General features: G+C 48.8%; 10 protein-coding genes across 10 annotated transcripts; 8 read left to right on the plus strand and 2 right to left on the minus strand.

Moving 5' to 3' along the window:
- Window positions 1–2964: 2964 nt before the first annotated feature.
- On the plus strand, window positions 2965–6553 carry VFPPC_04513 (importin 13; the record flags this gene model as incomplete). The annotated part of the gene is made up of 7 exons (XM_018283858.1): window positions 2965–3009; window positions 3092–3675; window positions 3722–3839; window positions 3906–5676; window positions 5745–5929; window positions 6121–6401; window positions 6469–6553. 7 exons carry the CDS (start codon window positions 2965–2967, stop codon window positions 6551–6553), a joined length of 3069 nt encoding a protein of 1022 aa, XP_018145114.1.
- A 232-nt stretch (window positions 6554–6785) lies between these two features.
- On the minus strand, window positions 6786–8120 carry VFPPC_04514 (Tryptophanyl-tRNA synthetase; the record flags this gene model as incomplete). The annotated part of the gene is made up of 5 exons (XM_018283859.1): window positions 6786–7240; window positions 7304–7422; window positions 7486–7601; window positions 7660–7740; window positions 7827–8120. The coding sequence occupies 5 exons, from the start codon at window positions 8118–8120 to the stop codon at window positions 6786–6788; spliced, it is 1065 nt and encodes a 354-aa protein (XP_018145115.1).
- Window positions 8121–9523: 1403 nt separating this feature from the next.
- VFPPC_04515 (xaa-pro aminopeptidase) lies at window positions 9524–11618 on the plus strand (the record flags this gene model as incomplete). The annotated part of the gene is made up of 4 exons (XM_018283860.1): window positions 9524–9593; window positions 9665–10760; window positions 10869–11130; window positions 11190–11618. The coding sequence occupies 4 exons, from the start codon at window positions 9524–9526 to the stop codon at window positions 11616–11618; spliced, it is 1857 nt and encodes a 618-aa protein (XP_018145116.1).
- Window positions 11619–15903: 4285 nt separating this feature from the next.
- On the plus strand, window positions 15904–16551 carry VFPPC_04518 (1,2-dihydroxy-3-keto-5-methylthiopentene dioxygenase; the record flags this gene model as incomplete). The annotated part of the gene is made up of 3 exons (XM_018283863.1): window positions 15904–15933; window positions 15998–16369; window positions 16435–16551. The coding sequence occupies 3 exons, from the start codon at window positions 15904–15906 to the stop codon at window positions 16549–16551; spliced, it is 519 nt and encodes a 172-aa protein (XP_018145119.1).
- Window positions 16552–17078: 527 nt separating this feature from the next.
- Window positions 17079–18172, plus strand: VFPPC_04519 (retinol dehydrogenase 8; the record flags this gene model as incomplete). The annotated part of the gene is made up of 2 exons (XM_018283864.1): window positions 17079–17210; window positions 17279–18172. The coding sequence occupies 2 exons, from the start codon at window positions 17079–17081 to the stop codon at window positions 18170–18172; spliced, it is 1026 nt and encodes a 341-aa protein (XP_018145120.1).
- A 597-nt stretch (window positions 18173–18769) lies between these two features.
- Window positions 18770–19666, plus strand: VFPPC_04520 (uracil phosphoribosyltransferase; the record flags this gene model as incomplete). The annotated part of the gene is made up of 2 exons (XM_018283865.1): window positions 18770–18866; window positions 18912–19666. The coding sequence occupies 2 exons, from the start codon at window positions 18770–18772 to the stop codon at window positions 19664–19666; spliced, it is 852 nt and encodes a 283-aa protein (XP_018145121.1).
- Window positions 19667–21279: 1613 nt separating this feature from the next.
- Window positions 21280–21471, minus strand: VFPPC_15808 (hypothetical protein; the record flags this gene model as incomplete). The annotated part of the gene is made up of 1 exon (XM_018293561.1): window positions 21280–21471. The coding sequence occupies one exon, from the start codon at window positions 21469–21471 to the stop codon at window positions 21280–21282; it is 192 nt and encodes a 63-aa protein (XP_018145122.1).
- A 453-nt stretch (window positions 21472–21924) lies between these two features.
- Window positions 21925–24623, plus strand: VFPPC_13655 (GTP cyclohydrolase II; the record flags this gene model as incomplete). Its single annotated transcript, XM_022428886.1, has 14 exons — window positions 21925–22178; window positions 22566–22631; window positions 22689–22828; window positions 22880–22923; window positions 22993–23030; window positions 23088–23157; window positions 23234–23273; window positions 23325–23380; window positions 23434–23476; window positions 23534–23616; window positions 23665–23820; window positions 24311–24425; window positions 24489–24558; window positions 24611–24623. The coding sequence occupies 14 exons, from the start codon at window positions 21925–21927 to the stop codon at window positions 24621–24623; spliced, it is 1188 nt and encodes a 395-aa protein (XP_022284475.1).
- Window positions 24624–25218: 595 nt separating this feature from the next.
- On the plus strand, window positions 25219–25671 carry VFPPC_04521 (hypothetical protein; the record flags this gene model as incomplete). The annotated part of the gene is made up of 1 exon (XM_018283866.2): window positions 25219–25671. One exon carries the CDS (start codon window positions 25219–25221, stop codon window positions 25669–25671), a length of 453 nt encoding a protein of 150 aa, XP_018145124.2.
- An 851-nt stretch (window positions 25672–26522) lies between these two features.
- VFPPC_04522 (ribosomal protein S3Ae) lies at window positions 26523–27536 on the plus strand (the record flags this gene model as incomplete). Its single annotated transcript, XM_018283867.1, has 5 exons — window positions 26523–26536; window positions 26591–26675; window positions 26736–26761; window positions 26839–27340; window positions 27393–27536. The coding sequence occupies 5 exons, from the start codon at window positions 26523–26525 to the stop codon at window positions 27534–27536; spliced, it is 771 nt and encodes a 256-aa protein (XP_018145125.1).
- Between the last annotated feature and the right edge of the window lie 224 nt (window positions 27537–27760).

Genomic DNA, 27760 nt, shown 5'->3' on the forward strand with positions numbered 1-27760 from the left:
ATGAACAAATCCATAGATCCTGCACCCGTTTATGCGTCCAGGGGAGAAAAACTTTCTATCCGTCAACCTCAAGCACAGCCTCATCCAGCCAAAGTCGGCCAGGTACGAACTCATTCTTCTGCGCACGAACCCGCACATTTCTCTCCGCTGCCCTATGTAATCTCATGCCTCGCCCGGTTCGTTCCAACGACGCCAGATTTTGGAATTGTTTGATCGCATGCAATAAAGGATGGTGATGAGAAGCTGCCGCTCTCGGCATATTGACTAGGGACACGGATCCGTTTTGGGTCACAGTCCCTGGGCCTCATGATACCCATTTCATCATAGTTACTCTGAATCCTTTGTTGCATGTGACAGTCGCCATTTGCTGTAGTTGGTGCTTTTTTTTTTCAACTGTACAAGACTTGTTACCAATGCTGACTAAATCCATAGAAGGACGCTGGCCCCCAGTGGTACAATCTCCCCAAGACGAGCCTCACTCCCGAATTCAAACGCGAATGGCAGCTTTTGCGAATGCGAGGCCTATTAGATCCAAAACATCAAAAGAAGGCTCTCAGAGTAGCTACACCAGAATACTCTCAAGTCGGAGAGGTTATTGCCGGTCCCACTGACTTCTATAGCTCCAGGCTCACGAAACGGGACAGGAAAGCTACCTTGTCGGATGAGATGATGGGAGCTGTGGATGAGCGAAAGTTACAGACAAAGTACGCCGGAATTCAGCGCACCAAGGCCTCGGGAAAGAAGGCTTTCTATCAAAGACTCGTCTCGGAGAGACGAAGAAAGAAAACATGAGACGACGAACGGGTTTAAACACAACCTGTCTTACCATCGTGTAACTGACTCTCAGTCAGACTTGAAAGGCCCATGATCCTTTTGCGTACTCTCGTGGGCAACAACCGATCCACCAGGAACGCCGGATATTACCTTGTTTCGTACAGGAATGGCACTTCGATCCGTTCGTAGAGGACATGATCATGTGTGCCGTGGATATCGGACCATGATCGCGGAGGCTTGAGCAGTTTGCGAGAGGTTGGTGAAGAGGAGATACCTCCTAGAGATGCGACCACAAATCGCAACATCAAACAGAGACTGCCAAAGCCTCTAGCGTGATATCCCTTTCTCTTTGTGGCGACACCACCGCCTTGATCTGGGGCACAAGCACGACAATAAGTCGTACAGCATAAGGGTAAATACTTTATGCAATTGTCAATTAATATGAATTAAGCGGAAATACAATGTACAGCTGCTAGATACCTAGGTACTCCGTAGATGAACTGGAGTTGTTGAAAGATTAGTCCTGTGAGCGTGACTATTTTGTGCCAAGTGAATTAGCTCCTGAGGCGCTGTCGACATGGTTGGGCGGAAATTTCTATGTTGGCCCGTGCGCAACCAGCCAACCAGGTTCCTGCCTATGGGTGCATGTTGGTTACCAATTGCGCCTCCTCCATCAACTCCCTTTGACAGCAACTGTCTTTCCTGTTCAGAATGTCGGGCTTGCTATCGAGACGCCAAACCAGAGCAATATCAGCCTGCGTAATTGGAGGATTGTCGCCTTCTGGGGTGCGCCCTTCCGCAACGGGGACATCAAGGGCCTTCTCCTCAATGTTTGTCCAGCCGCGTGCCTTGCTGGCAATTTCGAGCTCAAAACTGATGATTTATCATAGCACTTCGGACCATAACGCACATCCCGATTCGATATTGTCTTCAACATCATCAAAACCTTTAGTTAGGCCAATCGAGAACGGCCACGTACGCGAACCCAGAATCCTTCAGGCATTACATCTCAAACCACTGAAGCGACCGGCCGAGTTTGGAATACCATCTTGCGACCTGCAGTTGCGCTCCTTCAGCGTGCAACCCCTTGAGTTCTTTTCTGACTTTGCCTTACGAGCGGCCTACTACCTCGGTTTACCAGCCTATGGGCCAGTTCCACTGCCCAGAATTACAGAACGATGGACCGTCCCAAAGAGCCATTTCATTTTTAAGAAGGCACAGGAAAACTTTGAGCGTGTCACTTTGCGTCGCATGATTCAGATCAAAGATGGCAATCCGGAAACTGTGCAACTATGGCTAGCTTATCTGAGAAAGCATCAGCTTTACGGTGTTGGGATGAAGGCAAATGTGTGGGAATTCAGTCAGTCAGGCTCAGATAACGGTAAGGGTACACAAGAAATTCGGCCAAGGCAACTTAGCGACGTTTGGTCCCATCTAGGCCAAATACGCGGGTTGGGCGCTTCGGATAAGGTGGAGGACTTACTGAATAGTCGTCGTTTCAAGGATGCAGCTGGCTTGAGACAACCACTGGCTACAAGTAAATAGCCCATGTCGATGTGTTCATGGCACGACTGGCGTGTAATATAACAATTTTTTCTCTTTTTGATCTTAACGGCTGTCAAATAGTATTCAAAGTGCCGTAGAATCACACCTTGTGCTTCGTCTCTTAGGAAATCTGCTCCTGCTTCATGCCTTTGTGCTGCATTGGTTTATTTAAATCGCCTGCTTCCATAGATCAGATAGCAGCTGGCCTCATTCGTGGTAGGGAGGATTAACCTGAGCGACACTGGGCTCAATTCCATCCCAAGTCCGCAGCCTAGCAACTTCACACACTAACTTCAAAGAGATTAATTGCGCAAACTGTGATTATTTTAAGGTCAATTGGTGTGCGCACGTATTTAAACCGCCTGTGAATCGATGAAGGGTGTCTATCGTGCATCTCCTGGCTTCCTCCAGCACGTTGAAGAGACCTGAGGCCTTGTCCAGAGTATACCCACCCACCCAAAGCTGATCGTGTCAATTCCATTGGCTCCCCACTACATGTAGGGACTACTTGCAGGGCAGAGCACTGTGCAGTGGTCAGGTCCATTTCACTCCATGTCGCTCCATTCAGTCACAAGCCGCCGACCACCCTCATGATTAGTACCACGTCGGGCCACTATGACGGATAAACATTAAATGAAGGTGACAATGGAAGACAACGCCCTTCCCTGGAGCCTTGACAGAGTTGAATCTGTAAGTGGCATCGCCGCTTCGCATTGATTTTGAACCGTTCCATACCTTCTGTGCGGCAGAGGCTGACAAGAGACTGTAACAGTTGATATCGTCCCTCTATGAGCCGGGTGACCCCGATGCCATTGCCAAAGCCCAGGCTCTGCTAGCAGCTTTCCAATCTACGCCGCAGGCCTGGGCTTTAGCCCATGAGCTGCTTAGGAAACCTGATGAGAAGGGCAGATTTTTTGGCGCCCTCACAATCATTGTCAAACTGAACAAGGAGAGGCATGCTTTACCTTATGCTCCAGGCACTGTCAGTTGGCCAAGGCTAATCGTTTGTCACAGCTCTTTACTTAGCGAGGAAAATGCTCAAGAGTTATTGGAACATCTCATTGGGTGGTATGGAGATTCTTTTGACAGCTCAAATGGCCCCTTGGTGCCACGCAAACTGTCAGCGGCCCTCGCAACCTTCTTCCTTCACTTCCATCATCTATGGCCGAGATTTATCCGTCATGTTACCATATGTCTGATCTCAGGGAAGTATTGTGACCCGTTCTCCATACCGTCTTCTGTCGACATTGCATCTCTCTTCGATAGACTCGACCCAGTAAAATTAAAGGCTGTATTATGGGTCGTCACGAGCATAATGGAAGATGTGGTCCGAGTTGACTGGAACACAGGGAGCAGGTAAGTTCAACTTTTCGAAGTTAAGATGACATGCTTAGAATGCAAGGTTAAATATGTACGACTCCGTTGTCCTAGAAGTTTCGGATGCAACAGCACTATTAGCCAATGGCCTGACCGAGTCTCAACCCAGTGAGGTTGGCAATGACAGTATGAAGTGTCTCCAGGTATTTCAGTCCACTGACCACTCCGTGAACTCGGCGATATCAGTTTACTAACATTGCCATGATCAGTCGTGGATTTTCTTTGCTCAGAAAATTTCGTCCCGTGACAATCACGTCGTCTCACATCTTAGAGACCTGATGGCTAGCGTCATTGAGTCACTCACTTCGAACTATCGCTTCGATACCTCGGCTGAATTACTCGTAGATGTTTTATCTACCTACCCGGCATTGCTATCAGATGACCATTTTAACCTGTTGGCAACCCTTTTGGTCAGTCCCTGGGCTGATGAACGGTACAGGTGTCTGTTGCAACCAGACAGGGGGTTCGATTCGGTTCTATTTGGGCAGCTCCTACTCGCATTTGGCGAAGAAAAGTGCCAGTGGCTAATGCAGTCTGATGATCCCCGCAGCAGAGCCTTGCTTTCTAAGTTATGCGGATTGCTTGGCTCCGACGGCTATCCGGCAACTGAAAATAGTATATTTGTCCCGGCAGTGGAATTCTGGTCGACCTTCACCGAAAACATGTCCGACGTCGTCCACTTGGATAATCCTTCTCGCACACCTTGGGCAGATGCGGCGCTGCTTCACGTTCAAGAAGCAGTTTCGATGGCGTGCCACAAGATCACTTATCCTCCATCAGCAGAGTTAAGTCAATGGGACGCATCCGACCGTAGCGGGTTCTCTGACGCTCGAAAGGACGTTATTGACCTATTACAGTCAGCATATGCCTTATGCGGCCATCAGCTGGTATCTACATTTTCTGGTCTTATTCTTTCCGCGGTAGACGATTCTGCTTGGCTACAGTTGGAAACTGCCGCCTTCTGCCTTGCAGGTCTCTCAGACTGTGCCACGGACGACTCACGGCTTGACCAAGCCCTCAAAACAGTATTTGGATCTTCTTTGTTCTCCATCCTCTCATCCCCCGACAATGACATACCTGTAAGAACAAAGCAGACATGCCTCCACCTGGTAGAACAATATACGGAATACTTCGAAAGAAATATCCCCTCTCTCGCTCCTGCATTGAGGCTCTTATTCACTATGCTAGGAAATTCATCCATGGTAGCTTCAGCATCAAGGACAATTCTTCGTCTATGCTCTTCCTGCCGATACCACCTCCATTCGGAGGCGTACGGGTTTCTTCATGAGTTTCAAGCCTTGGTTGAGCGGCAAGTACTTGACTGTATATCATCTGAGAGAATACTTGCTTCCATTGCATCAATTGCCCAAGCCGTTCCCGACGCTCATCGCAAATATACCACATGCTCGAAGCTACTTGAATTTATTGAAGATGATAGCGCTTGTGCGAAGCAATTAGCTCAGCTCCAGCCATCCACGAAAGTGCCATGTTACAGCCAGCGATGCATGGAAAATTCAGCGGATGAGTCACCTGGACTACACATCGCGTTGAAGACTCTCAGATGTCTAATTGGCGTTGGGAAGGGTTTTCAATCCCCGACAGAATCCGCTATTGATCTTGACGTGGGCAAAGCTTCGTTCATTGGATATGACGGTCAGTTGGAGAGGCTGCACAAGCAGATAATGAAAATAATCATGGATATCGAAGCTGCTTTTGGTTCGAATACTGAAATTTCCGAACTTGTCTGCGCCGTCCTTCGATGCGGCTTTTCAGAGAGCGAGCCAGGACCCTTTGTGCTGGGCTTAGAAGATGTTACCTGCTTCTTGGTGCATCACAACGAGCATGTTCCCCGGCCCGGCCTTTTTGTGTCGGCCGCTTGCTCATTTTTAAGCTCTTTACATTTACGGGGCAAACCTGACATACAGGAGTTGTATACAGCGTTACTGCTATGGGTGGTACGGTTGCTCCGACAATTACCTAGTATGGATCTCCTTACTCCCCGATATGTAGTTGAACAAGTTACTTACTTCGCTGGATGATTGGAGCAGACCCAGAGCACGACCCGGAGTTATCTCAAAATAGTATCGACTTCGTCTGTCGCTTACTGGCGAAAAGTCCAACTACTCTACTCGCCCTGCAGCCTGCAACTGAAGCCGAATTCTTCTTTCTTTTCACAATTCAAGTTCTTGACGGCAGTGAACCGTTACCTAAAGGTGCTGCGGCGGAATTCTGGGTATGTATCACAATCCTCTGGCCTGGAGATGCGGCTCGTTTTCCTCTTTGTTGACATGATGGCCCTTTGCAATTTACGTTTTCGCATTCCTTAGCGTTCTTGTCCCAGTTGTCAGAGCAAAAGCAAACATATATTGATACAAACCGATCATCTCTGTGCATTACGTACGACTAACCCTTTGTCATTGCAAGGCAACATTCACGGCACTGAAGAGCGACCAGTCAGGGGTATCAGACGCCACAAAACAGGCCATGGAGACTCTTGGTCCACTCCTATGCCAGAGCCTTGCCAGGAATGTTGGTGGCCGGGCCTCGAGAAGCGAACTCGATAAGCTGAGTGAACCGATCAAGAGGTTGCTAAGTCGCTACCCACTAGCAAAAGAATGGCTCGAAGCTGGACTCAATCACTCTTCATTCCCAAGTGGGAAGGTTACGTTGGAACAGAAAGCCTTGTTTGTGAAGAAGCTGGTGAGGTACGTTTATGCTCCTTGTTTTCAGACCATTTCGTCGGTAGACTGACCTCTTATGTCTCGGGTCTAGCCTGAGGGGGTCCCGAGCTACAAACCAAATCGTGCGTGATTTTTGGCTATCTTCTCGTGGTAGTAACTTTGCCTACGCTTCTTAGATCTTACCTAATCAAGTTGTATGGGTATTTCTTTTAGGCAGTCTTACATGGTACGAGAGGCAGACCGGTTCATGGCTGTGGTGCTAAATTACCAATCACAGTGGCCCCATCACGACTCACAGAGGGGTTATGAGTTGCGGGTTCATTACTTATACTGTTGTTCTATGTGACATGGTGTTGTTACAGGAATCTACAGCAAAATAGCATTCAAAACATGATGAGATCCAGCTCTTCATAAACCAACAGCGGCCTTCACCAAGCCCATTGTTTCCTCGGCGTTTTGTCGTGCTTTTCGCGCTCCAGCATCCTCCACTTGATCCAGATATTTGTTCTTATTGTCTATGAGTTCTTTATACCGAGCTCCAACTCCCTGCAGCCCTAGAATTATCGCATCTGACACCATATCCTTGAATATGCGAGGATGGGTGTCACGATATACTTGGGCTAGCTGCTCCGGTGTTCGTTTCTCATTGTCAAATATTGATAAAATACTCAGGAGATTTGATACACCAGGCCGCAGAGGAGGATCATAAGAAATTCCTTGGGTAGAGTCAGTGAGCGCCGAGGAAATTTTGAGGCGAATCTCCTCGGCGGTGTCCGTAATCAGAATACGTGACCGCTGCAGTTTGTGTGACTTGGACATTTTCGATGTTGGGTCTGAAAGAGACATGACTCGATGCACCGGTGCTAGTTTAAGCAATTTAGTGCATGGGCGTGCTGCGATGTGATAGCTGTGACTGATGAACCTACGTGTGATAGTCTGGGGGTGGACGAACGTTTCTCCATATGCGTGATTAAAGTTGGTGACGCATTCCCTGGCAAATTCTAGATGCTGTTGCTGGTCATGGCCAACGGGGACGTGTGTGGCTCTTTTTTTAATTTCGAGTTCGGTTCAGTGCGAAATCTGAGCGCAGTTTTGTGGTTGCACATACCTATGAACAAGAATATCCGCAGCTTGGAGTATTGGATAGGCGAACAAGCCAACCTTTAACCGGTTCTCAGCCGGTCGGTCTTCTATGTGTGAGGCTGGGGCGATGTTGAGCTTTTGCTACTCTAGTCATCAGTGGCGTGAGGACGCTCAACGTTCATCACACGGGCACACGCACCTTCCATTGTGTCATCCGAGAGAGATATCCAACAGACGCCGTGCAGGACAGAATCCACATCAGCTCAGAGTGGGCAGGTACCTGTGGAAGTTTACAGTTGGTGTCAGGTCAAACGGCCTCGGCGATTCGCATCTGTCTCGATATATTGGGCTTTTCCTTCGACTCACGGAAGACTGGTAGAAAAGAGTGGACCGTTCCGGGTCAATTCCAATTGCTAATAGTGCGGCAAGACTTTCTCTCTTCCACTGTTTCAGTTTCTCTGGCTGTTGGGGCGTGGTGATGGCGTGGAGGTCGACAATTGAATATATCAATTTTGTGTCTTCGGGTTCCTGATCCTGCAGTTGCGCCCATTGTCGTAGCGCGCCAACATAGTTGCCAAGGTGCGGAATGCCGGTGGGTTGTATCCCTGAGAATACAACTTTGGGCCATATGGCTTTGGATTTACTGCCGAGGTGCTGCATCTGGTTCGCTTTTGGAAGCTCACCTTTGTTGAGGTCTGGGATTTGGATTTAGCAATCGTGGTGGTGTGCCCGAGGTGTGTCGATCCAGGTTGCAAGACCGGCAGCCTGTGTGATATTAAGTAACAATATGGATACGGAGTGACGTTGCTTCACGCTGCCGAGAAACATGGAGGTCGATGTTGCCCTGTGATCTTGGCTGATAACTTTTTGAAGGCTCTAGAATGCATCAGCTCGCGCTTGAGGTCGAAAAGCTTGCGTCTCGGCAACTATCTACCTAGGTACCTACAACAAAGCTGGTTGGTGGATACCTCAGGGTACCCGGGCATGGGGGCAAGGTGAATCCAGCGCCTGGGTACGGAGTGGACCCCGGGTCATGTAGCTCAGCGAGCCAGCCATAAGTGTAGCCATGTGTTCGTGGCCTACCCAGCATGAACGAAAGTACAACACCTCAATGGCACGCCGAACGCTCCAGGGAATACGGAACTTGGTCGTGTTTCACTGCTGCTGTATTGGTCATTTCATTATGTATCGATATTACGCCATGGATTGTCTCATTTACCGCCCGGTTTTTGTTGAACTTGGCACTATTCTTGACACTTTCATGCTAGTGTATTCCTGATGGGGAAGCTGCGAGCTTTTACAGTACGTAAATTCGGTCTTCTGTTGACAACAGTCATGGTAGTAGCCGCAACCGGAGGCCAGAAGGATCCTGTCGGCAAGAACCTAATTCATAACGGCCAGGAAATAAGAAAACAAACAACGCATCGTTTCAATCAGTGTCCGGTGCGACGGCTCGCCTACCCTGCACATGTGTAGAAAATGTAAGGATATTTGGTGCCAATGATAGGAGCGGCGCACCTAGCAGTAGATTCATTCCCGTGTCCAGCTATTAATCATTCTGTCGACTACGCGGTATGTTTCATCCGTGTCGGCACAACAAGGCTGATGTTGTGTATGGAGTAGCCTTTCTGATATTAGTGACTAGCTGGGGTCTTGAGGTGGTGTTATCGCAGATCTTGAATGTCAACTGGTTGCTCACAACCCCGCCTTCTCTGCGGAGTCAGCGTGGAAGAGCCGTCCCTTTCCGTGACTTGTGCCAGCTGCATGCACTGGCTTTTCTAGCTCAGCACCCAAACACACAACGTACTTAAGGCTTTGGGATTCCCCCAACCCGATCCTGGATAATCACACCAGACAAACCGTACCTATCCGGGGACAGGCGGATACTTAACTACCCAGGTAGTTACGAGAACATCAGATGTCTTGACAATCCGGAACTCACACTCGAACAGAACCCTCATCATTAGCCAATGCTCGCTCAGCCATTCGGCTCCCTGTTACGTTCTTCCAGACAATACACCTTGACCAGGTATTTAAAGTATCACACAATATCCGCCGCCGCCATGACCGATACGTCAGCACAGCTCGCCAAACTGCGGAGTTTGATGAAAGAAAGGAAAGTTCACGTTTATGGTAAGAACATTCATATCCAGCCTGGCCGAATTAGGCCACATTGGGAGACCCGTGCTAACATCCCGGCTCAGTTGTTCCCTCCGAAGACAGCCACAGCTCAGAATACATTGCTGCGTGTGATGCCCGTCGCGAGTTCATAAGTGGATTTACGGGATCAGCGGGATGTGCTGTTGTCACACTCGAAGGGGCGGCACTCGCTACAGATGGTCGATACTTCAACCAAGCGGCGAAACAGCTAGATGGCAACTGGACCCTACTGAAGCAAGGGTTACAGGATGTTCCTACATGGCAAGAGTGGGCTGCTAGTCAGTCCGCTGGAGGGAGAACGGTGGCCGTTGATCCATCACTCCTCCCCGGGTCAGCCGCCAAGAAGCTCGACGACCAAATACGTAAAGCGGGTGGTACAGAATTGATACCACTGGACGAGAACCTGGTGGACATGGCCTGGGCTAATCTCCGCCCCGATCGTCCTCGTCACCCAGTCGTTGTTTTACCGAATGAACTGGCTGGAAAGTCAGTCGCTACGAAGATTGAAGAACTGCGCAAAGAACTTCGCAAGAAGAATTCTCCTGGCTTCTTCGTGTCCATGCTGGACGAAGTTGCGTGGCTATTCAACCTCCGAGGTAACGATATACCCTACAACCCTGTTTTCTTCTCGTATGCCACTATCACACCAGATACGGCAATTTTGTACGTCGATGCGGCCAAGCTGGACGACTCCTGCAGAGGACATTTACAGGCGAACCATGTTGAGGTCAAACCATACGAGTCCTTTTTCCTGGATGCACGTCGACTACGTGCTGAAGTAACGGCTAGGAGAGAAGCTGGTGGAGATGCCGGCGTGGTTGGTAACTTTCTCATCTCGAACAAAGGCTCATGGGCAGTCAGTCGAGCGCTGGGTGGGGATGGTTCGGTAGAAGAGATAAGGAGTCCAGTTGGTGATGCAAAGGCTATCAAAAACGAAACTGAAATGAAGGGCATGAGGAACTGCCATGTCAGAGACGGGGCTGCCTTAATTGAGTTCTTCGCTTGGTTGGAGGACCAGCTTATCAATAAGAGAGCCACAGTCGATGAAGTACAAGCGGCCGACAAACTGGAAGAGTTACGATCGAAACACCAACACTTCATTGGCTTGTCGTTCCCAACCATTTCTTCCACTGGCGCAAAGTAAGATGAAAACCCAACCTTTTGGCACCTGACAGATAATCCGGAGATGATCTCTGCGTCTGGCATCGTCCTGCAGCGATTACACAGCTAACACTTTCGCCCACACAGTGCAGCTATTATCCACTATGGCCCAGAGAAAGGCAGTTGTGCTAAAATAGACCCGGCAAGCGTGTACCTCTGCGATTCCGGAGCACAATATCGTGATGGAACCACGGACACCACGAGAACACTTCACTTCGGAGAGCCCAAGGATGCCGAGAAGAAGGCATATACCCTGGTCCTTAAGGGCCTCATAGGTCTGGACACTGCGGTATTCCCAAAAGGCACCACAGGCTTTGCTCTGGACTGCTTGGCTCGCCAGCACCTCTGGGTAAGTTATATCACCAAGTCGCTAGACGTAAGCAACTACCTGACTCGTGGCATTGCCAGAAAACCGGGCTTGACTATCGACATGGTACTGGTCACGGTGTAGGTTCTTATCTCAACGTCCACGAAGGTCCAATTGGTATTGGCACCCGCGTGCAGTATACGGAAGTCCCATTAGCTCCCGGAAATGTCCTCTCAAACGAACCGGGCTATTATGAGGATGGAAATTTCGGCGTCCGAATTGAAAATATCATGATGGTGAAAGAGGTTCAGACTGAGCATTGCTTTGGTGATAAACCGTATTTGGGCTTCGAGCACGTTACAATGGTTCCGTACTGCCAAAGCTTGATTTGCAAAGACATGCTCACCGCAGACGAAAAAGCCTGGCTGAACGCGTACAGTGACGAGATTCTGAGAAGCACGAAAGGATTTTTTGAAGGTGACGACTTGACAATGGCGTGGCTCACACGGGAGACACGATCGATTGAGTAACCGCAGTTGTATTATCCGAAAAGTATCTATATTTATTCTTGCTAGAGGCGGACAAAAGCGGCCAATATATATGTCACAGCAAATGTGGAGGTGAACCAGGGATTCTCTGCGCCAGCTTGGAAAATAGCAGCCATTCCGGGGATCCGATCAATTCCAACTAGGTGAGAGGGGCTAAGACCATATCTGGAAGCAAACTAGTTCCGTTAGCACAGGAATAATACAAGGTTCGCTTGAGCAAACGACACTGGTGGTTGATTCCCAAGGCCGTTTGGGCGGATCCATGCTTATGAAAATTAGTAGAAATTCTACCCACATGAAATGACATGGCGATAACACCGCCAATAAAGACCAGGGTTCGGGAAAACAACGCCGTGCAAAGTCCAGACAAGAGGCCTGTGTGGGGAGACGTCAGATCAGCGAAGCAGACGGAGTACTGGATCGAAGCCGAAACTCGTGGCAAGGCTTCATCCACAGGCTCAAGGGAGACACAGACCTGCCATGCTACCGCTGGAAACCTGACGAACTAGGTCGCTTGAAATTCTAGGGCGCCGAACTGTATTTGCGTCCGAGCCAAATGGTGGATTAGATACTGGCTGGGCATCGAGCCGAACATATGATCTGCGAATTGGGAGAGGGCAGGTGATGCATACACCTGCACCAACACCAGCTGCGACCAAGTATCCGGGTCTTGAGAGGTGTCGGAAAGCGAATATACGAGACATTGCGAGAGGAGCAGCTGTACAGCGGGTTTCTTTACAACAAAAGAGCTGTTGTTGGAGTGATTCCAAAGGTCCGCTCGAAATGAAGTGATGGCACTAATTACGTCATCACTAACACTAAACCACAAACGCGGTGTGAACATGCAGGTCCAGAGAGCAATTGTGGAGGCAAATCATGAGTTCAACTTTCCAAATATCGGCGCGTTCCCTGAAATACCGAGGAGATATTTTTTTTATCTCTTCGAAAGCAAACAACAGAACATTGAATGATGGGGCATATAAAACAGGTCAGAAAACCATACTGGTCAAGCACGTGTACAGGGGCTCAGGGCTTGTGTTGCCGGGGAAGGTGTGTCAATGTCTTGCTAACTAAAGCAAACTGCAAGAGCAAGAACCCGAACGGACTCGGATCAAATGCAAGGTTTATTTCGCTCGGAAGCCTTTACCCCAGGCCAGCCCAAATCCCACGAATGCGCCTGGCAAGTTGAATGTCCCTTTGCATAATGGTTACCCGTTTCGCATGAATCGCACACAGCTGGATGTCTTCAAACAAGTGGACCATGAAGGCTTCGGCTGCCTCTTGCAATGCCTGAATGGCTTGACTTTGCCAACGGAATTCCCCCCCCCTGGGTCGGCAGCCCATGTCAATCTCCCGTACCTGAATACATTGATGCGTTAGCAGCTACATGATACCAGATAATTTGAGGCACGAACCAATCGCATAAATGGAAGCTTTAGCAGTACAAGCTTCGTGGTACCTTGGTATTGCCTTATCTCACGAAGTGCATTTGTGCTCGGCCTATATCGCCGTTTCTGTCGTATGGGGACTGGATCCCCAGCTATGGAGACTGTTAATTAGACCCAGTATCGAATGCATAACCCAGGAATGCCATCCACAAACCTTGAATATCCCCTGGCCGTGGATGCCATTTGAGGGTTGTCCTAGCCGTCCTAGCCTTCACTGGCATGTCTCCGTGCGGCCGACAGCTGACAAGGCGACACACTGTAGCGATAAGTTAGAAACTCTCCGTTGAGTTGAACGTAGTCTTGGGTATTTTGGTCTGTGCCGAGAGGAGAAAGGATAGACTCTGAATGCTCACCGAGGGAAAGAAAAGGTCTCCTGCCAAGAAGTCATGGAAGTATGAAGAAGCCATGGGGAGAGGGATTGCATTAAGAGAAAAGGGGATAGAAGGAGTGGCAACAATCAAACTTATCCAGGGTTGACGTGAGTTCAATGTTTGGAAAAGCTCCTCATGCCCAGGTAGCTAGAATATGTACGTTCCGTCGTCCTGGCATCGTGAGACGTAGCACAATTGTAAATTGTAAACAGTGCACATCCAGGCTGAGCCACAACACTGCCAACGCGGGCCGGGGCCGCACAGTGCAGTAGACTTTGGACAGTAAAAGCACAGTGCAAGTACCAGGAATTATGCCAGCCCCTCTGTTAGGACCTGTTATGTAATCAGTGCACAATGAAACCTGCGTTCAGCTGTGGCACACCGATTCGAAGGTACCTACCTGTGTCGCATTGAGGCCGATGCCAGCTCTCAACTTCTGGGCAAGTCACTACCAGCCTAAAGGCCACCTCTACGTAGCCACAGTCACTGCCACCACTTGCGTCTCTCGTCCTCTCTAACCTCTCCTGCGCCGTGAGAACAGGATTTGCGTCTGTTAGGAGACAGAAAAATCAAAAGGAGCACCGTCTTTCATATTTTGCTTTTGCGCCTCGTTTAATTCACTCAGCCTGCCCTACTGCCCACCTCAGATCTGGCCTGCCACCACGGATAGGAGAATTTTGTACTCAGACAATCGAGAACGACATTCTTAGGCCCCTTTTAGTCCAGTATGGACCAAGTAATGGATGGTGGCCGTTTGCCACTGGAAGAATGGTTCTGGGAAATGCCCGTGTGTACTCGTTGGTGGACAGCCGCAACCATATTGACGAGTGCTCTCGTCCAGTGTCATATGGTTACTCCTTTCCAACTTTTCTACAGTTTCCGTGCCGTGTTTGCCAAATCACAGGTATGTTCCTCCCGGTATCCCATAGTATTGCTTCATTCGGGATGGTGTGTACCTGTCTGCCGTGTATGCGCTTGGCTGTCGCTGAGCGTATGACTTCTTTGGCCTCCCGTTCTGGCTCTCTCTTTCTTGATCTCTCCATTTCTTCTCCTTTCGACTGACCTAATGGCTAATCGCTGAGGCAGTTTTGGCGCCTCTTTACCACCTTTCTCTATTTTGGGCCATTTTCACTGGACCTACTATTTCACATATACTTTCTCCAAAGATACGCCCGTCTCCTCGAGGAATCCTCAGGCCGATCTCCGGCTCACTTTTCCTGGTTGCTCTGCTATTCTATGACCAGCCTTATCGTCCTGTCGCCTCTGGTGTCCATGCCTTTCCTTGGCCAACCTCTCTCATCAACTCTGGTATATATTTGGTCGCGGCGAAATCCCGACACCAGGCTGAGCTTTCTTGGGCTACTGGTCTTTACTGCGCCATATCTACCATGGGTCCTCATGGCTTTCAGCCTCTTCATGCATGGATCCATTCCAAGAGATGAAATAATGGGCGTGATCATAGGGCATATTTGGTACTTCTTCAATGATGTGTATCCGCCCCTTCACAACGGATCTCGCCCATTAGACCCGCCTACATGGTGGCGGCGTCTTTTTGATGGCCGGGAAACGGAGGAATCCCAGGGTGGACTAAACAACGACCTCATCGCTGCGGCTGGCAGAAGGGAACCACCGGCAGGAAATGTACTTTAACATACTCCGAAGTTTCACACGAGGATATCCTGATTGTTGGATTCGTAAGGCATGGAATATGGCGTTTGAATTGGTCTTGTTTACCGCAATATATGAACTTTACATACATGTGACACTCAGCAAATGGCAATACTACAGACTTGCGACACTTTCACCATCCATAGATGCAGTCTGAAACGCTTATGCCTCATGGCAATACAGATAGTTATTCACTTTAGCCGGTTGCGTGTGGCTGCTTACAGAGGTACACTAGAGTTTTACTGAGCGGCTGCTGAGTGAGACGCATCGCAGTGCATTCTGTGAGACGATGATATGAGCTGCAATGGGAGGTGGTTCACTGAAACGGAATCAAACTAAAAATGGGAGAGACAGGAAAAGGACAGAGGGTTCATGAGTTACGGTGAATGCACTGATCAGGTCTGGTTACAGGTGCAACAAATGTCGCCATCATCCTCCAGAGTGTCTGGCGCCAGTCATCATCGTACATATGTGCCAGTCAGCGAACCCCACCTGGCTGACTGATGGTGGGCAACAATCATTCAAGACAAACGGCAATCGCGGGGCTGCCCAATCTCCAATGAAAATATTATACATGCCTGTCCACGTGTCTCAGCACTGAAGAACTAATTAGCCGCCGGAGGGATTGTGAGCACGGCATCGATATAGCGCATAAGAGGAATCAACAACTGGGACCTGCAACTCACAGCTCTTTTTTCTCTCCGTCACATTTCCCTGCTTCCTCTCTCTGGTTAGTCACTAACAACTATCTGGTATCGGCGTTCCACCACACAGGGCAACATGAAGGCATACATGTATGACAATCAACCGGTAAGCAGATTCTTCCGATGGGTTAAAGGTCGCAAAGGTTCTCATGCAGTTTGTGGGCATCTAGGGCGACCAGCGCTTACCTCACGATTCTGGTCGAGCGATCAGCACAGAAGCACTCTGCAAATTAGGGGTGCTCTACTACCACCTGACGGATATTGCGGAAGTAAACAAACTGGCTGCTGATCGCGGATATAAAAATCGGGATGAAATCACTGTGTCCCCAGAAAAAATGGGCGACGTGTACGAGGACAAAGTGAAAATGTTCTTCAATGAACATTTGCACGAAGATGAGGAAATTCGCTACATCAGGGACGGCCAAGGCTTCTTTGATGTTCGGAGCAAGGATGACGAGTGGGTTCGTGTGCGCCTTGAGAAGGACGACTTGCTCATCCTTCCTGCTGGTATATATCATCGCTTTACAACAGACGAAGCCAATGTAAGTGCTGTGCTCATGGCGGCTTCATTATGCCCACAGCTACTGACCGCGCATTTTTCGACTAGTTTGTACACGCCATGAGACTCTTCAAGGACGAGCCAAAGTGGACGCCATTGAACAGAAGCGAAGATTTAAAAGACAATGCGTTCCGTAAAGAATACGTTGACGAATTCTTAGCCTAGTGAGTGGCATTGACTTGGAGGCTATGTCATTTATTGTTTGCTTGCTCGCCGATAGGGGTGGGTGATATGGGCAACAGACAGGGTGGATAGCTTTAGCTGTGCAGTAAAGGCCCATCTGATTGAGCATGTGTTCTTTGAAACGGGTGCGTAATAGCCTATAGATATTAACCGGTCGTCTTGTAAATGCCGTTTTCTGTTTCAGCAACACTGTTTATGCGGCGAAAAGTGAGGTCAGGAATGCCAAACTCGGCACTTGTAGTCCCCACACCAAAGCCTCATGCCATCCCTTGCACCGAAATACCAGCTTTCGGACTCGTCAACTACCGGACCTGGTATTGCCGTATGACCTATTCTTGATTCCTCTTTTCCTGCATTAAATTTTAGCGACGGTAACGTGCAGCAACGACAGCTACATGCACATGTTTATGTATATACCTAGGTATATATATATATATATGTGTGTGTGTGTGTGTGGGAGTGTGTGTGTATTCTCCCCAGCTTCGAAGAGTCAACAGTAAGGTTGCGCAATGGAATCACAGACTCGTGAGGAAGTCGCAGACGGCCCCTTGGATGCCAGTTTTGGCAAGCCACGACTACAACTTCCGGCGAGTTGTGACCCTCCATCGGCCAGCTCGCCTGCAAAGCAGCTCGTGTGGATAGTAAGTGTGTCCTTGAGACAAAGCACAACTTGCATATCTACCTACTACTTACACCGTGGCATCTGTAGATATTTGGGGGCACTGGCCATATGGGCCGGTCGCTTGTGAAGTGCGCACTCGCCCGAGGGGACTTAGTCACCTCGGTTGGGAGAGTTAATGAGTCCAATTCTGATGACATGGCAAACATACACGACAACTGTCTAGGGGCGCTTTGTGATGTACGCTCCCGTGATTCTGTCGCCAAGGTTGTCCAGAATACGCTAGATCAATTTCGACGGTTCGATGTCGTTGCCAACTGTTCTGGTTATGGAGTTATAGGTTCATGCGAGGACCAGGACGAGCATGACCTCCGGAACCAGTTCGAGACAAACTTCATCGGTACCCTTCACATTATTCACACCACACTTCCTTACTTGCGAAGACAGAATAGTGGCCGGTATCTCATATTTAGTTCAACATCCGGGGCCCTCGGTGTGCCGGGGCTAGGGCCATATTGCGCAACTAAATACGCCGTTGAAGGCCTGATCGAGGCGATGCTATATGAAACGGACTCATTCAATGTCAGAGCTACACTGATAGAACCTGGTCTGGTGAGGCGGGATGAGCCGGATTCTGGCGATAACCCTCTCCCTACCTGGGGCCATTTCCTCATCAAGCCTTCAGGTCATGGGTATGCTAATGCAACTTCTCCAGCCCTGCACGCACGAAGGATGGTACAGTGGCTGGGTGACCGTCAACCCACCAGTGCAGTCAAATGCGCCGAACTTGTGTGGCAGCTAGCCCACTGCTCTTATCCTCCGCTAAGGCTGTTACTTGGAAGCTACGCAATCGAGAGCATCCGAGACAGGATGCGGTCAGTCACCGAGGAGCTGGAGGACTGGAAACACCTCAATTTCACAACAGGGCAAGACAGTGAAAAAGATGCAAGTCGCGAGGAGGTCCTTGATATCGACAAGGAATAATAAATATTGTTAGCTTCTTCGGTACATATTTAAAAAAGACAAACTGCAAAAAAATTCCTAGGAACAAAAAAAAAAAAAAAAAAAGGAATGCCCTAGCCAGAGAGACAAAGGAATAATTTGCAATACCAGCAGATTCTATTGTTTTAAGTTATTTATGTTTGCGAAATACTTTTTATTTGCAGCTATTTAATTAAATGAAAAATATGCCATGACAAAAAATTCATTATTGGCACCAATATCATGCTGACCGGCGCAACAGTAGCCCCTAGAAAATGCCCCTGCAGTCCAGCGTTAGGCAACTAGGAAAAAAAAATACCATGAAAAAAAAAATAGAAAATTCCCTGGGCTGTTTTTTTTTTTTTTTTTTTTTTTGCACCACTACAGCTAAAGCCTCCTAAAACAGAAAAATAAGCTCACTAATAATTAATTGTATCTTTGAATTATTATTATTAGTATTATGGCACAGCAGGTTGCATTCACACACAGTAGCTTTGAAGGTTGCCAACACACTAATCCATCAGCCTCACATACACCACCACCACACTAACCAAGGCTCACACAACCTTCCTACCCAACAGGACTTCATTTTAAACCGTCATGACGGACAAACCTGCTTCTACACAATGCATCGGTCGAACAACAGGCCGGAAGCCTAGCGCTACGGTGTCCGCGGAAGTTGCATTCGACAATGTTTGCGTACTTCCCCAAACCCCACAACTGATTGCACTCCTCTCGTAAGTCAAGCGTTTTCCTACACGAGTGGCGGTTGCTGGGAGGGATGTTTTGCTAAGTTGGAGTGACGACAGAATGATACGAAATAAGAATACCGAACGGGCCGATTTTATTTTCTATTCCAACCGCATTATTCGACTTTTGGTTGAGGAGGGCCTAAACCATCTTCCCGTGATAGAACAGGCAATCACAACACCGGTTGGCCGCACATATAATGGACTAATGTTCCAGGGGAAGATCTGTGGTGTTTCGATCATGCGAGCGGGTGAAGCGATGGAACAGGGCTTGAGAGACTGTTGCCGTTCTGTGAGGATCGGCAAAATTCTCATTCAACGAGATGAAGATACGGCACAACCGAAGCTCTTCTATGACAAGCTACCTGAAGACATTGCTGATCGGTGGGTGCTATTGTTGGACCCCATGTTTGCAACGGGTGAGTTATGTGCCCTGGTGTCTCTCGAAGGGGCATTTTGCACCGTTACCTCGCAACATGCTAACGACCGCTTGTGTTTCGCAGGAGGGTCTGCCATTATGGCTGTGCAGGTTTTGAAGGCGCGTGGGGTACCTGAGGATCACATCCTCTTTCTCAATATCATTGCCAGCCCCGAAGGCGTCAAGAAATTTGCCACAAAGTTCCCTCGGCTTAAGGTTGTGACTGCCTTTATTGATCAGGTATATCATGCTCCTGTTTCTCCTAAACATTGGTTTCGGGAACAAGCTAACAGGCAGAATACTGCAGGGCTTGGACGAGAAAAAGTATGATATCATGACAGATCGAAACACGAACGAAACGCGAGCTAACCTTTTCTCAGTTACATCATTCCCGGTCTAGGAGATTTCGGCGACAGATTCTATACAATTTAACGTTAGACGCCAAGATATTTGCATGTTGCGGTAGAAGCGGAATTGTTAGGTGTCGTCAAGTCAAGTCGATGACGGCATTCAATTATGCATCATGGTGACTGGCCGTATTCGCGAGGACGAACATGTTTGCGTGGACCTGATCAGTATTCATCATCCGCAACGACTCCTTCGCCTTCATAATGTGCATCGTCCTCGTGATCACCCTGGGTTGCCCTGCCGCTTTGACTACGTTTGCTCGTGTTGTATGACCTCGCTGTGCCTTCATAGCTGCCCTCTCCCGTGTCGGCTTTCGCAACTGCATCTATGCGTCCGATGTGGTTAGCCTAGGTTATAAATGTGTATTTGAGCAAATACGACAAATTGCCTGCTTACCGGCAGCATCAACCCATTCACCATAGACATCAACGGCTGCAGAGAGATCTGTTCAAGAAACGTCAGTTCACTGGTATTGGCGAGGCACTTGCGTGGGGATGGTTGGATAACGCACAGTTGACGGCGCATTGAAATTTCTGACCACAAATGCGACAATCTAGCTGGCCAACACCTGCCTTCCTGTCCAGTTTGACACTAACGGACTTCTCGTGATTGCAGAAGAGGCAGGTAAAGGTTGATGGTAACGGATCGGACTAGCCAAAGGTTAGAATTGCAAACATGACCAGTTCTCCATTGTCTACGAGAATCAACCTTTTTAGGGCCCATTGGCTTTCGGGACGACTTCTTTCGTTTCCCCATGGTTGACGTGAGATGCGGTTGGTGAACAAGTATTGGGGTTGGAGGTTCTGGGTTGCGCGTAAACCTATTGGGTGGCGCGAAAGATAGACCAGCCGGCTGACTGATCATTATCGATAAAGACATACCCCACCACAGCAACACTAAGAACAGCTCAAGATACAACACCTTGCGATGATGGTCTGAATCGTGCTCTTGATCAATTTGGTGCTTTGACAACGTTCAAATGCTATCTTTCGGGAGCTGTTAGCTCGCGTTCGGTCATGCCGATAAAACTTTTGGCGACGTGTTAAGTATCTGCAATTCAGAACGCCGAGATTTAGTGCTGTCCTGGTTTGCCTTTTGCTTGTCAGTTTCACACATACCGAACAGTGCACGTTTGTTCTCCGTGCCCACCCAAGTGCCTTTCTCACCTTGACTACCTAGGTACGAACCTACAGTGCGATCAGAGGACATAAATTTTGTGACTACTCCAGTAAGTACTGTGGCCCGGCTGTTTCTGGGCTCGATTGCACATACCTACAGGTACCTACCTAGGCACCTCGTAGGGAGCGGACATTGAGTCTTGATGCCTTGACCCCGCACCAGTCACACGGCCCAGAGGAGGCGCTGGGTCTCATTGAAACATTGAAGACTTTCCACTGCCTACGGACGTGCCTGACTTACACAGGAATACTTTTTGGGCGTCAAGAATTTCAATGCAGCGACATAGGAGAGACAGGTTGCAGAAAGACACGTTATAATAAACAAAGGGTGGCAGCCGGGGTTCAGATATTGGTCTCTTACGCATTCAATGCCGTAGGCACGAGCAAGATTCTGACTGAAGAAGATCGATCCCATATGGCTATTTGAGGTTCCGGCAGCGTCAATGTATCTGAAATGTCAGTGTGGTCTGATGCTGTTTTCTCAAATTGAATAGACAATGAGTGTGTATCACTACATGTAGCTCTCTCTCCGCATTGCCAAGATGCCATCAAGATGCCGAAATGAGCAAAGGACAGCTCTAATGGGTCTCACCGCAGAAAACTGAATCAGCGACTGGGCGCTTTGGGACACAAGAAACTCGCAGCTGACTTGATTTCTTGCGAGCCCAGTGGGAATACGTAGTACTGTTGATGTGCAATAGCGGTCTGGTGTCTCAACTGACCACGCCGTCCGCCCGCGTCCACTTGCCGAGTCGGCCACAAGCCACAAAGGCATACATACGTTTCTCATGCAGCAGAAGTGGTGATCTGGTGTGACTCTTTGGCCCGTGCCTTTAAAACCAAATCACCTCCGCCCAGACCTATTTCGACCAGAGAGTATCTTCTTCAAACAAAGCTGGATTAATAAGCCGCCAGGTCATCATTGCTCCTTCCATCCCGCCGTGAATATTAACAGGCTTGCCATCGCTCTAGTTTCGGAACGAGACTTGTGCACACTCGACAATGGACCCCGCAACGTCAGACCCCTTGCTGTTGGACTCACTTCGTCAGATCCAGCAAACACAGGCACAGCTGCTACATGCTGTCCAGTCCCTCACTGAGAGGTCAGACCTTGGGGGACCTGGTCCAGCTACCACTGGTCTTCCAACATCAGACTCTGGATCGCGGACTGAAGAGGCAACAGAGAATGAAGGGTCTGCCGCGTCTCTTCCGGTTTCCGGTTCTCGAACAGGATTCACATCCCGCATCGTACTCACGTAAGTCAGGCAAGAAATTAAGTCTCCTCCCTCTGTTGCAACACTAAGCGAATCATGTCTAGGACGTATCCGAAGCAAATTGGAATAGACCCTTTGCGAATGGACTGGGGAAATCCAGACCCTATCAAACGGGGACCAGTTGTGGTCTCTAGGTCTCCATCCACGATTCGGCGTCGCAATGGTGTGTGATGTTTACCCAGGAGCCCCCAAAGGCGGGAAAATTAGCACTGACAATTAACCCTATCATTCCGGGAACTGTATAGCTATTGGAGGTGAGACACCATGAATTTTTGACCTCAAGCCAGCTCTAACACCATTCATAGCGCAGTAAGCAGCATTTATGATGTTGAGAAGCCTAACGTAAACAGGGCTAACCTCTACGCACAGCGGAGGATCCTATTCCATATATTATGCACTGGCTGTGGCTAGTAAGGAGCTTGACATAGACCACAGGTAGGTGAGAGAGGGGAGAATAGAGAGAACCTCTGTTTTAACGGGCGTTGTCCATAGGCCTGACTTCACCAATACCGAGCCTGCTACCCAGATTGGCCCTTTCAAACAATGGGGAGATAGCCATAAGATCGTAGCAATGGACCCTTGGGGGCATCTTACACCTTGGACGTTCAAGAGTATCATAGAGCAAGAGAACGGTATCTTAAACATACCAGTTTGCACTAGGGTCGTTGGCTAATGAACCTTAGTTGATCTACGACCGACCATCGCTATTACGAAGGCACATATGAAGGTTCGTTTCACCAATTCTTGCTATGCTAGGCATCGTTGACTTGACCAACAACTCACTCACACGCCACAGCTTCCTGAACTCGAGGAGAGCGTCAAAGCTGGAAGACTGTGAGAATGAATGACCACGCACCGACCAGACCACTGTATGGCTGACTGGCTCTCAAGTGTGCCCGATGGGAAGGTATGCTTGAATAACTTGGGCGAGCTCGCCGTCACAAAGTTTGCTGTCGAGCCTGTAAGTTAAACCAGCACCAGCGAGGCCGAAATGAAGAAAAGAAGTACAGAGGTATCTAAAAATGTCGATGAGTTAGGTCTGGTATCTTCCCGGCGTTGCGGCGAGATTTGGTATTGGTATGTGAATGTGCCTGTCCTCCTAGAAGTACTCAAACTCATGGGACTTAGACGAGGCCACACTACGGCGGTCGCTTTTCGAACATACAGGCGGTAGCTATCCTGAGGTACGCCTGCGAAATTGATGTAAGGAATTTCGGCTCACACATGCCACTTGCAGTTGATTACTCGAGGCGATATCAAGGTTTTCCTTCCCCCAATTGGTAATAACACTGCCCACTGCTTGAAACTGACGACTCCAAATGCTGACACTCTCTAAGGCGGCTTGACAGTCTACTGTTTTGGGGACCCAGAGAAGATGTCGGACGAAAATGTTCGACTTTCTTTGCGAATTCATGATGAGGTGAGCTGATTGCATTTTAGTGCTTGTTTCTTTTATTGATTTTGTTAGTGTAATGGGAGCGATGTGTTCGGATCTGATATTTGCACATGCCGCCCTTATCTTATATTTGGCATCGAAGAAGCCGTCAAAGAGGCCCAGAATGGTGGAAGTGGTGTGGTGATCTACTTCAGAAAGGAGGGCAGAGCTTTAGGCGAGGTAACCAAGGTATGTTCCCACGCAATCAGTCCTCGTTTTAATTATTTCTCCTCCTCTAACCCACGCCCTTATGGGGACGGTCTGCTACGATACATTGCTTTGCCTTGATCTAACCCTTCCACCAGTACTGTGAGTTATTACCAAATTTGAACAGCTCTTATAGACCATATACATTGACATTCGTCATAAGTGGTCTACAACGCTCGAAAACGAGGCGAAGACAGAGCTTCGGATTATTTTATGAGGACGGAGAACATTGCCGGAGTCAAAGACATGCGATTCCAAGCGCTCATGCCAGATATTTTGCACTGGTTGGGTATCAAAAAGATTGATAGAATGCTAAGCATGAGCAAGTGCGTTGCCACCGTGGCTCCCCAAGTCACACGCCCTGGTCCATGCAAACCTGAACAGCTAACCTTTACCCATACAGCATGAAGCATGATGCCATCGTTGGCCAAGGGTGAGTTGACCATAGTATTGATTGACAACCTCCGCCTAGAGCCGTGTTGCAGAAGCTTACCCGACCAGCATACCAATATTAGAAAGAGTCGAGCTTCCAGAAGAATTAATCCCTGCTGATTCTAGAGTTGAAATTGATGCCAAAATCACCGCTGGTAAGTGAACCAGCAGCTTGCAAGTCTTCAGAGTGGACGACAAACCCTGACAACTCATACCAGGCTACTTTACGGCCGGGAAACGCCTTACAGCTGAGGAGCTGCAATCTGTCCAAGGAAGGATGTGGGAAGAGTAAGTCTTGCCAACGTGTATGCTCGCAGAGACCGCGCTCACCGCTCTACAGCATCGACCACTAACGCAGCACGCTATTCACCTTGGGGTACTGCTCGATGAGCCACATGTCGGTTATGTTAGATCAGCTCAGATAGCACTGTATCCGCATTTAGCTTCGTTCTTGATCTGTTCTGTTCGTCTTTTCTTAATCCGACGTCCTGAAGCTTTGTGATGACTGTATAAACTCTGTTGCTCTCCGACTGCTTGGCCAGCATCTTTAGCCCGACGTAGATGTAAAACGACGCTTGTTACTACGAATGAGCATCACCAAGACGTAATGGCGTAAGCGAAGTTAGAGACATTCGATCTCAGGGAAGCTGCCCAATGCAAGATGTTCTGCCGTCAAGCTGGACTCCGCCTCCACACTGCCGTGCCTTGGGCAGTCAGGATTAGCCACAAATATTGACACCTAACACTTGGTGGTGCCCAGCGTGTCAGCTGACGATGATCTTGATACCCGACTTTGAAACCCCAGACAGGAGAGTTTAAATGTAAGTATTTATTCGTTGCAAAGGCAGAAGTGTAGAATTGTACGGACGCATAATATCACGTCGGCACACAGTTTAAATCGCTGATTTAAGATCTTCTATTATCTTACTTTGGGGGTCCCAATCTGCCATGGCATCACTATCCAGAACCACTACCGAGCACTTGAGAACAAACTGCAGTGCTGAGATGGCCACCCCTCGGAGACCTAGGCTGCTCAGGTGTAATGTCACAGAAGCCTCCATAAGCAAACAAAGTGCAAGTCGCGATGTTATTATCACACCAGCCTCGCCATCTGCCGTGTACTTACTCAACAAGATGGGTAGCGTCTCTCTAAATCCAACCAACGCCGACGCTGGTGAGGTTGATGAAGTAGCGTTGAAGGGCCAAGTCCGAGCTATATCATATAGTGAAGAAAGCAGCCCATATGCCTCAGTTGATTACCGGACAAGTGATAAGGCATCAGTCCTGACGGGTTGGTTCTTAGCAGGCCTAAAGTATCAACCAGACGGTTCAGAAGTGGCTGACAGGCACCACAGGGGGGTATTTCAGCTTTCCGAGTTTCGACAACTGGTCATCGACTAAGACTGCCGAGTCATATCAAGAGCGTGACGAGTGAGCTGGGCTTCTGAGGGCGAGATCCGTTCACAGATTGACCCTACTGAATGGGTGAGAAGGTACGGTGTCTGCCATTTCGGCGGCAGTTCCTTGACACCTGTTGGCGCATCGACGACTTCTGAACGGCTTATGCGGCTGTAGAATGAAAAGGTGGCAAGACACCAATATCCAATTCAGCATTGATAGGAAAGCGGCTCCTTGGCAAGAGCTTGCACAATAACAGGATCGAAGGGAAGAAACCAGACTTTGAAGCATTATAGTATTTGGTATTTGAAGGAACCATGCTTTCCCGCTGTTAGCCTCAGCCTGGCAACAGTTCTAGATGTCTCCCAAGGCCCCAGGTATTTAGCTACGAGTGAGTGCATAATCAGAGAGCACCATACTGGGTAGGTAGGCCAATGTGCTCAATTAAGCTACTGGAAGCACCAAAGCGTACTGGACGTCTTTAGACAATATTCCCTCCATTTGTGACATGGTGGCTGAACAATGCTCAGAAAACAATGTCAGCCTGTCCAATAAGTCTTCGTGCTGACATCTGGAGTTCCACTGGGGGGTGCGGCCTAGCCTAATTCGGGTAGTTCAAATAAGACTGGAGCTGTAAGCCTGAAAACAACACCCAACAAAGGATGGGGGTTGCTGACACGTGACATATTCAATTTCTGTGATGTGGGCCCGGAAAAATGGCACTCCGTGGAATTTTCCTACTGGGCTCGCTTAGACCTAGTCGATGCACACAAGAATTGAAATTATTCTCGCCCCTCCACGCATCCTTCCAGCATCATCGGATTCTCCAACTGCTCACATATCGGCCAGCAAACATGGCGGTTGGAAAGTGAGTATTTCCTATCTGAATGGATTCTTAAGTTCGAATGCTGATCGTATACAGGAACAAGAGACTCTCCAAGGGGAAGAAAGGTCTCAAGAAGAAGACCGTCGACCCCTTCTCCCGCAAGGACTGGTACTCTATCAAGGTAGGCTCGGACTTCGATGCCGAAACAATTCACAATTCGTTGGCTAATACATTGCATTAGGCACCCAGCTCCTTCAGCGTCCGAGAGTGAGTTTCTTTTGTCCCGCGTCACATTTTGCGCCACTATCGAGGTCTCAAAAAACACGACTAACTCGAGAGAATAGTGTCGGCAAGACCCTTGTGAACCGTACCACTGGTCTCAAGAACGCAAACGATGCTTTGAAGGGCCGCATCGTCGAGGTCTCTCTGGCCGATCTCCAGAAGGATGAAGAGCACTCCTTCCGCAAGGTTCGCCTCCGCGTCGACGAGGTCCAAGGCAAGAACTGCCTGACCAACTTCCACGGCTTGGACTTCACTTCCGACAAACTTCGATCTCTGGTTCGCAAGTGGCAGACTCTGATCGAAGCCAATGTCACTGTTAAGACGACTGATGACTACCTCATTCGTCTTTTCGCCATCGGATTCACCAAGAGACGGCCCAACCAGATCAAGAAGACCACCTATGCCGCTTCTTCCCAGATTCGAGCCATCCGACGCAAGATGACCGATATTATTCAGCGTGAAGCTTCCAGCTGCACCCTTACTCAGTTGACGTCGAAACTGATCCCTGAGGTTATTGGCCGCGAGATCGAGAAATCCACCATTGGCATTTATCCTCTGCAAAACGTGCGTAATCGAAATCCGAAGTTAGTCGTGGTTGCTTACATGAATATTTTAGGTGCACATTCGCAAGGTTAAGCTTCTGAAGGCCCCAAAGTTCGACTTGGGTGCCTTGATGGCCCTTCATGGTGAGTCGGGGACGGACGATCAGGGCCAGAAGGTTGAGCGGGAGTTTAAGGAACGAGTTTTGACTGAGGTTTAAATGGTGTTACATGCAAGTGCGAGACTGGGAGGTTCTCACTGGTGATGCACTCATCTCTGGCATTATTTCGGTCATTGTGGCGTAGCATCAACGGCGCGTTTGGGGAAAGGTAATTCTCCATATATGGTACAAAAAAGGCTCTGTTACTACTCTATCCCATAGCTGGGGCTCATTATCTGCTGTGATGTGTGGCTGTTCATGTGTGCATAATGTTTTCGACGAGT

The sequence above is a fragment of the Pochonia chlamydosporia genome, chromosome 3 (genome assembly GCF_001653235.2).
Source record: "Pochonia chlamydosporia 170 chromosome 3, whole genome shotgun sequence".
NCBI classification, from domain to species: Eukaryota; Fungi; Ascomycota; class Sordariomycetes; order Hypocreales; family Clavicipitaceae; genus Pochonia; species Pochonia chlamydosporia.